Source organism: Capricornis sumatraensis, chromosome 3, assembly GCF_032405125.1.
Source record: "Capricornis sumatraensis isolate serow.1 chromosome 3, serow.2, whole genome shotgun sequence".
Taxonomy (NCBI): domain Eukaryota; kingdom Metazoa; phylum Chordata; class Mammalia; order Artiodactyla; family Bovidae; genus Capricornis; species Capricornis sumatraensis.
Genome location: NC_091071.1, coordinates 40,194,259 through 40,204,763, shown reverse-complemented (window position 1 = coordinate 40,204,763; position 10,505 = coordinate 40,194,259). Strand labels below are relative to the sequence as shown.

The window sequence follows — 10,505 nt, the reverse complement described above, 5'->3', positions numbered from 1 at the left end:
CCTGCAGAGCCCCACGCAGGCCCCAGGTAGAGGGTGCAGCTGGAAGCCCACCCCCCAGACCCCTTAACGGCTTATTTCCTCCTGGAAGCCCCACCCCTCCCTATGACCTACTGCCACTCACTCGGGGGACTGGTCCGACGGCATTCCGCCTCCCAGGATAAAACCTGGGGCGGCCTGCGGGGGAACCGGGCACTCCCATCGCCGCGCCATGGTGGTTCCCGCGACTCCCCTCGGGGTCCTGGCCTCCCTGTTGATTCTGGCCGCTCCAGGTGAGTCCTGAGGGCCTGCTGGCCTGGGCCTCCCCCACTGCCCGCCCCCCACTTCCTCCCTGGTCCTGCTGAGTCCCTCCTCTCCTCTCCTCTGCTGTCTTGCTCTCTCTGTTTTGTAATTTGCCTGCTCTGAGCCTCAGTTTCCCCTGCAGCCATGAGAAGCACAGGAAACACTGCAGGTACGCGTAGGCCCGGTCAGCGCTCAGGGCTCTTGGCTCGGCTTCTGCTTTACCCTCTTCCCTTCCACTCTTGTCTCCCCCGTCTCCTTGGTTCACTGCTGGGGAGGCAGCATCTGGACCTGGGGCCTGCAAGAGAGTTCTCATGCTCACCCCCCATGAGACCCCCACCCCAGACCTGGCCCCCACAGCCCCCAGGGCACAGGCTGGACACAAAGCTACGGGGAGGCCGAGGCCAACGCTCACAGCCAGGGCCTGAGGTTTCTGCCCGCCCTGCCTAGGCTCCAGGAAATGCCCCACCCGGCAGCACAACCCTGAGGCCCTGGGACTCAGCCACTGGGGAGGGTCTCAGGGCACCAGAGAGCCCCTCCACCGGCCTGACCCTTTCTTTCTCTTGCCCTCAGCCACACTGGATGCTGTCAAGACGGCTGGTGAGTCTGAACTGACCTCAGGAAAGCGGGGGAGCGAGGAAGCCTATGTGTCTGTCTGTGGGGGGCAGATCAGGAGTGGGCAGTGGGGCAGGAGGGGGTTTGAGCTGAAGAAGAAGGCACGCAGGAGAGGAGGCCCAGAGGGTCAAGGAGGAGAGGTGATGTGTGCGTGTGTGTGGAGCAGGGGGTGACTGAGCTGCCCCAGCAGGTTAAAGGACCAGGGGACTAGAGGATGAAGTGCCCAGCTCGGGGAGGGCAGAGGACGGAAGGGTCAGGCAGGCAGGCGGCCGGGCCGGGTTGAGGGGAGAGCGGCGCACAGGCCTCGGTGCTCGAAGCCAGGAAGGGGAGTCGGAAGGGGGACGGACAGCGCTCAGAGTCTGACAGACCCCCCTCCACCGCCAGGCCCCCCAGCCTGCGGGAAGCGCCTGCAGCTGAACCGGATCGTGGGGGGCGAGGACAGCTCCGACGCCGAGTGGCCCTGGGTCGTGAGCATTCGGAAGAACGGCACCCACCACTGCGCGGGCTCCCTGCTCACCAGCCGCTGGGTGCTCACGGCCGCCCACTGCTTCAAGGAGTACGTGCGCTCCGCCCGCCCCTCCACTCAGTGTCCCAGACCCCAGGCTGCCCATCCAGCCCGGGTTTCCAGGCCTCCGTCCGGTCTTGGGTCCCTCAGGAGAGCTCTGGCTTCCGCCCAGAAGCCTCTTTTGCACACAGTGCATGTGTGCCCAGGACTGTCTGGCTCTTTGTGACCCCATGGACCCTTCCAGGCTCCAATGTCCATGGGATTTCCCAGACAAGAATATTGGAGTGGGTAGCCATTCCCTTCTTCAGGGGTTCATCCTGACCCAGGGATCAAATCCCTGTCTCCTGCATTGCAGACAGGTTCTTTACCACTGAGCCACCAGGGTCGGCCCCCTTTTGCACTCCAGGGGCCTTCATATGTGTGCCATTCCCCAGAAACACTTCCCAGGCCCTTCCTGGCCACCCAGCAGTTCCTGGCTGATGCCAACCCCCCACCCTCTTCCTTTTAGTAATCTGGACAAACCAACCCAGTTCTCTGTACTGCTGGGGGCCTGGCAGCTGGGGAACCCTGGCCCGAGGTCCCAGGAGGTGGGTATTGCCTGGGCGCAGCCCCACCCTGTGTACTCCTGGAAGGAGGGCTCCCGCGCTGACATCGCCCTGGTGCACCTGGAGCACGCCATCCAGTTCTCTGAGCGCGTCCTGCCCATCTGCCTGCCCGACTCCACCGTCCAGCTCTCTCCGGATACCGACTGCTGGATTGCCGGCTGGGGGAGCGTCCAAGATGGAGGTGCGGCTTCTTCCGGGGCGGGGGTGGGTGGGGACAGAGGGTAGCAAACACTGGGAGATACAGGTCCCATGGGTGGCAAAGAACAGAGGCCAGGGGCCGAGCATGATCCAGAGGAAAAAAGATGGTCTGCAGCCCAGAAATGTGATGACCTAGAAACAAAGGTAGACAACTTCAGATCAGTTCTAGTTAAAAGGTAACTTAAGCTGTGTTCTGACTGCCAGATCAACCAAGCTATGAAGTGATATAGGAAAGACTGATAGGTTTCTGGGGCTTCTCAGGTAGCTCAGGGGTTAAAAATTCGCCTGCCAATGCAGGAGACACAGGAGATGCCGCTTTGATCCCTGGGATGGAAAGATCCCCTGGAGAAGGAAATGGTAACCTGCTCCAGTATTCTTGCCTGGAAAATCCCAAGGACAGAGGAGCCTGGAGGGCTACAGTCCATGGGGTTGCAAAGAGTCAGACACCACTTAGTGACTGAGCACACACACACTAGAGATTTCTATGGGGCCAAGCCCAACCCGGAGAATGAGAAAACAGCCCTGAGATTCCAAGTCAGAAGTAGGTGCCCCCTGGTGGCATCATGACACAATTGCAGGCAAAATTCCCAGGAAAAAATGCAATTCTCCATCAGTTCAGTTCAGTTCAGTTCAGTTCAGTCACTCAGTCGTGTCTGACTCTTTGCGACCCCATGAATCACAGCACACCAGGCCTCCCTGTCCATCACCATCTCCTGGAGTTCACTCAAACTCACGTCCATCGAGTCGGTGATGCCATCCAGCCATCTCATCCTCTGTCGTCCCCTTTTCCTCTTGCCCCCAATCCCTCCCAGCATCAGAGTCTTTTCCAATGAGTCAACTCTTTGCATGAGGTGGCCAAAGTATTGGAGTTTCAGCTTTAGCATCATTCCTTCCAAAGAACATCCAGGGCTGATCTCCTTCAGAATGGACTGGTTGGATCTCCTTGCAGTCCAAGGGACTCTCAAGAGTCTTCCCCATAAGGGTAAAATATAATTGACAAACCAAGTCTGAAAGTTTGGAAAACCTCATCTAGAACACAAAGCAGATTAGAAAGTAAGAAGCAGAAAAGCTGTAGTGTGTGTGTGTGTGTGTGTGTGTGTGTGTGTGTGTGTAGAAAGAGAGAGAGAGGGAGAGAGGGGAGACTAAGAAAGGACAAAATGTAAGAAAATGGGACTTTAACCAGATTTCAGAAGAATTAAGAGAAATGACACCATTTGGGGCATCTGAGAAATCCCACTGACACTGAAGTTTCACCCAGCCTCCCCATGGTCATTCTCAGGGGCTCCTGTGAAAGTTGGATTTATGGACTGGGGAAAGTGACCAACCAACCCTAGGGTCTGCAATCCCTCTAGGGAATGGGGAGGTCCTTCAAGTCCCGATAACATTCAACACCAAGTGGCCGTTAGTCTGTAGCAGTCCTCAAGCTGGATAAAGTAGTGCCTGAGATGGGACAAGCAGGGTCATTGGTTTGAACCTTCTTGTGGGCATCAGAGATCTCATTAAAGGTTCAGAATTTCAGGCTGCACATTCCTTTAGGATTCAGTAGGTCCAGAGTGGAGCCCTGGAATTTGAGTTTTCCGCGGGCATCGTGGCCAAGCCTGACAGGGTTGACCCATTTACCCTTTGAGAAATGCTCCTAAGGGGGATGGAGGGGACTGAGGAGGCCAGCAGGAGAGCCTCCCAAGCCTGACTCTCTCCTCTCTGCTCCCAGTGCCCCTGCCCCACCCTCAGACCCTCCAGAAGCTGAAGGTCCCCATCATCGACTCGGCCACCTGCGGCCGCCTGTACTGGCGGGGAGCTGGGCAGGGCGCCATCACCGAGGACATGCTGTGTGCTGGCTACCTGGAGGGGGAGCGAGATGCCTGTCTGGTGAGCACCTGCCTCCTTCCCGGCCCTGCCCCACTCAGCTCCAACACCCCTCACCTTGCTGGGCCTCCGTCTAGAATCTGCCCTGACCTGGCAGTCCCCCTAGAGAGATGCCTATAGAACCCGGCCCCAGCCTGGCTCAGCTGTTCTTGCCTTTGTTCATACATCAGGCGTAGTGGGACATGGTGAGAATGGGGTGTGCCTGACCCCATTCTCAGGGAGCCGCATCCAAGGAGTGGGTGCTATGGTCCTGGCCCCCCGCCCCCAGCAGGCTACAGGGAGGAGGATGGCCGACTGTGGGACCTTGCACAGCTGGTCTGAGACACTCTTCTTTCTGAGCGTGGTTTCCTCATCAGTGAGGCAGATCACGGCCCTCGCCCCGCGCCTCCAGCGCTGTGAGGGAGAATGTCTAGCACTAGGTGCTTCTCGCCAGGAGTGACCTGGGAAGGGGGGCCCTCGCTGCCCCGGGGCGCTAGTTAGGACCTCGCTGGTCCAGGCCCCAAGGTCTGGAGAAATGGCCCGTCCGCCACCTGCTGCGGCGCGGGTGCTGGGCTCTGCCCACCCCTTGGCTCACGCGGGCCCCTCACCTTCCTTCCTCTCCTCAGGGCGACTCCGGAGGCCCCCTGATGTGCCAGGTCGAGGGCACCTGGCTGCTGGCGGGCGTCATCAGCTGGGGCGAGGGCTGTGCGGAGCGCAACCGGCCCGGGGTCTACATCAGTCTGGCCGCCCACCGCTCCTGGGTGCAGAGGATCGTGCAGGGGGTGCAGCTCCGCGGGCGCGCGCAGCGGGGCGGGCCCACAGGCCGCCGGGGCTGGGCCCTGGGGGCGCGGGGCCGAGAGGCGCCGCGCGGACTAGGGACCAGGGGAGACCTCTCGCGGTCTCCTCCGCTGTAAATAAGCCGTCTACCTCCGGGGGGCGCCCGCGACCCGGCGCCGGATCGCCTCCGCGGGAGGCCCCGCCCCTCTCCGGGCTCAGGCCCCACCCTTTAGGCCCGGAGCGGCTTTGTGTATATACATGTCAATGCTTTTTACAGTTATTTGTAACCGCACCCACATATCTTATTTATTCCTCCAACTTCAATAAATTATTTATTCCCCGTTCTGAGTCGTTCAGTCGTGTCCAACTCTGCGACACCAAGGACTGTAGTCCGCCAGGCTCCCCTGTCCATGGGATTCTCCAGGCAAGAATACTGGAGTGGGTTGCCATTTCCTTCTCCAGGGGATCTTCCCGACCCAGGGATCCATCCCGGGCCTCTGGCATTGCAGGCAGATTCTTTACCGTCTGAGCCACCAGGGAAACCCATTTCTTTATTATTATTTATTCCCCAGTTCCTGTTTTTCTCCCCTGGGTAGTGGACACTGGTCAGCAGGGGTCCGATTGGGGTTAAAATGGGGGCAGGCAGGTAGCAGTATGGATGGTGGCCTGGCCAGGGAGCCAGGTGTCCTACCCACCTGGGAGTCAACATCCTGACCTCTGACCTTGGCGCTGGCCTTTTATAACCCCCTCCCACCAGGGAGGCCAGCAGGGAGAGGAGACAGGAGGCCCAGCTCTGTCACCTGAAAGCTAGGTGGGGGCTGCAGGGCCAGGCAGGCCCACAACCTGCCTGTTGAATTTCTGAAATGGGGCTGGCTGAGAGAACCCCCCAAACACACAAGAGAGTGGGGTGTCCCCCTCCACCCGCCGGGCAGAACCAGGTGTCTCAGATTTGGGCTGAGGCAGCCAGGGCTCCCAGAAGCTGACTCACTGAATAACTCACTGCCAACTCTCTGAATCCTCCCTCAGAAGGACGAAGGAGAAAAACAATGAGACAGCAGGTCTCTGCTTGGGGGCCGGGGGGAGCCTTGAGTCACCTCAGCTGTCCCCACGGGTGGGGCTGGGAGCCCAGTCCTAGGCCACCAGGGGGTCTGCCTGGGACCAGCTAGTGCTCATGCAGGCTCCCCTTTCCCACCACCTGCCTTTCCTCCCAGGGCCTGGGAGGCCAAACCCTTTCTGGGACCCTGTGCCAGCCCCACCCAGGCTTCCCAGCGTGCAGAGAGAGGGCTGGGTGGTTGGTTTGATGAGTGTGTGCGAGAGATTTTTTCCAACAGGAAGACACGTAGGCCCAGCCATGAAGAGGACAGAGATGCGTGGCTGCTCCAGGGTCCCCAGTGAGAAATGTCAGTGCGGTGGACTTGAGAAGGCAGTACTGATATGGTTGGTAGGTAGGTATCCTTTACTGGTAGCACTGTTTTAAGACTTTTGTTTGTATTTTTTTATCACCCGCATGTTAATACTGGGCTTCCCTGGTGACTCAGTGATATAGAATTTGGGTGCAATGTAGGAGACACAGGAGGCTCAGTTTCGATCCCTGGGTTATCAGAAAAATCCCCTAGAGGAAGGCACGGCAACCCACCCCGGTATTCTTGCCTGGAGAATCCCATCAACAGAGGAGCCTGGGAGGCTGCAGTCAGTCCATGGGGTGGAAAAGAGTCAAACACGCCTGAGTCAACTTGGCATCCACTCACGCATCTGGTTAATATCAGATCAAGGTAAATGCTGTGGGGTTGCTCTTATTCACACACACTGGGACTTCCCTGTTGGCCCGGTAATTAAGAATCCGCCTTCCCTTGCAGGGTACTTGGGTTTGATCCTTGGCTGGGGAACTAGGATTCCACATGCCTCGGGGCAACTAAGCCCACATGTTGCAACTAGTGAGCCCAAACGCTCTAGAGCTGCGTGCTGCAGCTAGAGAGGCCCGCGTGTTACAGTGGGGCTCCTGTGTGCCGCCACTGAGACCTGGGACAGCCCAATAAATAAAGAAATGTTAAACGAGTAAACAAATGCTAATCTGGCCTGGGAACCGGCCTGGGAAGTGAGCAGGTGGCTCAGGTGTGGCCCCTCCCTCTGTGACCTGGTCCCTCTTTGTCGCCACGCTTCCCTCATCCTCTTCCCGCCTCTCTGGGCTCAGTCCTCCGCCACCTCGTCCGTCGCCCTCCTCCCTGCCTCGGTTTCCCCCCTGTCCGCCAGGCTCTCCCTCTGCTCCTCGCTCCCCCACGTCCTGCCCCTGTCCGCTTACCCTTTCTCTGTCTCCATCTTTGTTCTCTGGCTCCTGCTTCTTGTGCCTCAGTTTCCCCCATGCCCCATCCCTCGCCACCCTCCACCCCTACCTTCAATGCCGTCCCAACCGAAGCCCCTGAGAAGGCCACACCTTTGAGCCCCCTTGGTGGCAGACTCCTTTGGTTGGCTAAGGCAAAACCCATTCCAATGCCCCTCCCTTGCTTCCTCTACCAAAGAGACAGGGAAAGCTAGATACTCCCTTCCAAAGTCTCCTGCAAGGTCGCCATGGAAGCAGACATCTGATGGGTGGTTTCTTGGGAAGACTTTGTTGTTGTTTTTCTGATAGAAGGGACCTATTCAGCTAGCATGATCCTTTCCCACCATCCTCCTTCTAAGATGCAGATGTAATACCTAGCCTTTAGCAGACATCTTATCACCATGAGGCTACGAATTGATGTGCTAAATTGGCAGTGAACAAAGATTCAGAAGCTGCGGGTGTAAGGATGTGGTTGAGAATCTGCCTCTATCCTTCTTGTGTGCTATTAAGCCACTGCTGGTCAGATATTCTTTTGCTGCAGCTAAATGCGTCAGTAACTGATATACCAGTGTCAGACCCTCTGTTTTTGAATAGTTTTAGATTTACAGGAAAATTTTGGCTTTTTACAGAAAACTCTTTTCGTTGTCATGGAAACAGATTATAAAGGTTTTGAGCTCACAGCTGCCCACAAGAGCTTTGGACCTTCAGGGGGTGCTCCCGTTAGTTTCAGGCTTTCATATCGTGCTTACTCAAGAGCAGATTATCAAGTCTTTTTGAGAATCCACCTAGCAATGCAGGGGTTACAGGTTCAGGGCAACTAAGCCCCCACATAGCCAAATAAAAAGTAAGTAAATAAATAAATATTAAAAGAGCAAGTCTTTTTTTTTTTTTTTCCTCTCGCTTTCCTGCTCAAAGCCTCCCAGTCAATGCTGCAGCCTGAGGTGGCAACTGAAGGAATTATTTCATCATTGCCCCTGTTGATGGTGCCCTTATGAGCTCACCAGTCTCCAGGCCAAGGGCAACATCTCCCCAAGCTCCCCAGACTGCCTGGGGAGTGTGGGATTCTACATAAAGGTAGAGAATGGTTTTTCCCAGCTTCGAGCCAAACTTTGCTACCAGTGCCCAGGTGGTTGTGCTCAAAGCATCACAAAGTAGCTCACGGGAACTAGGACTGGGCTGTGAGTAGGACCTTCAAAGCCTGCAGCCTTAGACCTCACATGACGACACCAGGCAGACTGGCAGTGAGCTAGTGAGTAAGAGTGCAACCAGGGCACGGGGGAGGGCGGCGTGTGTCAGACTGTGGGGGCCGAGTTCATCTGCATCACCTCTCAACCTTGACCCAATGGACGCGTGGGTCTGATTTCCTGTTGGCAGCTATGAAACAATCACACACAGACAAACAAGGGCAAATACCAGTTTTCGGGGACACAGTTGTCTCAATTCATGCTGAGTAGGGAATAATCACTTTCACAGAACATAGTCTATTTTGCTGGTTCTTCCTCACTTTCTCACCCTCTGCATGGTGGATGCCCCATCAGTGCTGGGGCTTCTCTGCTCCTTCACCTCCTTGCATCCCTGGGTTATAGCATCTGGTTTCTCAGTTCTGCTCACCATCCATAAAGGTGACTCCAGAGTTCTCTCTCCCACGTCCACTCAAATACTCAACATCCCCTTGTACATATCATATCATATAGCCATCTCAACCTTATTATGACTCCAAACAAATCCCAATATTTCCTCTCAAGCTTGCTGCACTGATAGAATTTCCCATCTCAGCACAAGGCTTCCTTCCTTCCGACCGCTCAGTTTAGGAACCTCAGAATACGGACAACGCCTAGGGTCGGCAAGGACACCTAGCAACTGAAGTGAAAAGTGACCTCACCCCTGTGGAAAAGATGCTCACTGTTTCATATAAGGTTGAATATCCTCTCAGCAACCCTACCCCTAAGACCGATCCAAGATAGAAGAGAACATATTCACACAAAATCTGTCTGCAGATATTCATAACAGCTTTATTCAGAATTGACAGAAAGTGAAAGCAACCCAAGTTGCAAACTGTGATAAGCAAACTGTGGTCCATCCGTTCAGCAGAATTCTACTCATCAGCATAAAGGAGCAAACTATACACCACAGGGGGCTTCTCAGGTGGTGTTAGTGGTAAAGAATCTACCTGCTAATGCAGGAGCTGTAAGAGACTTGGGTTCCATCCCTGGATCGGGAAGGTCCACTGGAGGAGGGCATGGCAACCCTCTCCAGTATTCTTGCCTGGAGAATCCCATGGACAGAGGAGCCTGGTGGGCTACAGTGCATAGGATCACAGAGTTGGACACGACTGACGCGACTCTGTGCGCACGCATGCACACACAACATAGTGAATTTTAAGCACATGTTGCTGAGGGGAGACAGCGGAACTCCAGAGGCTCTGTACCACGATTCCATCTATGCGACGCTGTGGTGGAAAAGACAGCGCTGCAGGGCCAGAGAGCAGACGGGTGGTTGCCGGGGGCTGGGATGCAGGAAGGACTGCCCCCAAAGGCGCATGGGGGGATTTTTAAATAATGACACAACTGGCTTATATCTTGATGGCAGTGATGGTTACCTGACTGGATGCATTTATCAAAACTTGCAGAACTAGAGTTTATTAAAAATGGTGATTTCAAGGGGACTTTTCTGGAGTGCTAAGACTGTGTTCCCAGTGTATGGGAACTGGGCGCCATCCCTGGTCAGAGAAATAGATCCCGCATGCCACAACTAAAACCTGGGCAGCCAAAATAAATAAATATTTTTTTAAAAAAAGAATTGCATTTTTTAAAAAAATGATGACTTTTATTCTGTGTAAACTGTATCTCCATGAAGTGAAAGTGGAAGTGTTAGTCTCTCAGTCATGTCTGACTCTTTGGGACCCCATGGACTGTAGCCCACCAGGCTCCTCTGTCCATGGGGTTCTCCGGGCAAGAATACTGGAGTGGGTAAGCCATTCACTTCTCCAGGGTATCTTCCCTATCCAGGGCTTGAACCCAGGTCTCTTGCATTGCAGGCGGATTCTTTACTATCTGAGCCACGAGGGCAGCCCATACCTCCATAAAACTGATTTTTTAAAAATCCCAACATAATAACATGTAGCCTTCCTTTCTCCTCTGTTGCTCTCATTCTCTAAATTCGAGCCATCAGCAAATCCTGTGGGTTCTATCCTATCTCCAAAATATGTCCAGATCTGGTCACTTCTTCCCACGCTGTCCCAAGCCCCTCTCCTCTTTATCCCAGATTTCCCCCTCGGGCTGTCTGGTCCTCCTACTTCTGCTCTTATTCCCACCAGGCTGTTCTCAACACAGCAAGCAGGGTGGTTCTCCTAAAACCAAAGTCGGGG

At 55.4% G+C, this 10,505-nt stretch overlaps 1 protein-coding gene across 1 annotated transcript; it reads left to right on the top strand.

Annotated features, from left to right (window-relative positions):
* Positions 1-208: 208 nt before the first annotated feature.
* Positions 209-4,958, top strand: PRSS22 (serine protease 22). The gene is made up of 6 exons (XM_068968414.1): positions 209-269; positions 850-876; positions 1,276-1,447; positions 1,905-2,182; positions 3,911-4,068; positions 4,671-4,958. Exons 1-6 carry the CDS (start codon positions 209-211, stop codon positions 4,956-4,958), a joined length of 984 nt encoding a protein of 327 aa, XP_068824515.1.
* The last annotated feature ends 5,547 nt before the right edge of the window (positions 4,959-10,505 follow it).

What these genes read in the sequence shown, in the direction of transcription:
- PRSS22 (XM_068968414.1), top strand. Translation starts at nt 209, where the DNA reads ATGGTGGTTCCCGCGACTCCCCTCGGGGTCCTGGCCTCCCTGTTGATT. An exon ending in GCCGCCCACTGCTTCAAGGA is followed by an intron (nt 1,448 to 1,904) that starts GTACGTGCGCTC and finishes TCTTCCTTTTAG; the next exon opens with TAATCTGGACAAACCAACCC. An exon ending in GGGGAGCGTCCAAGATGGAG is followed by an intron (nt 2,183 to 3,910) that starts GTGCGGCTTCTT and finishes CTCTGCTCCCAG; the next exon opens with TGCCCCTGCCCCACCCTCAG.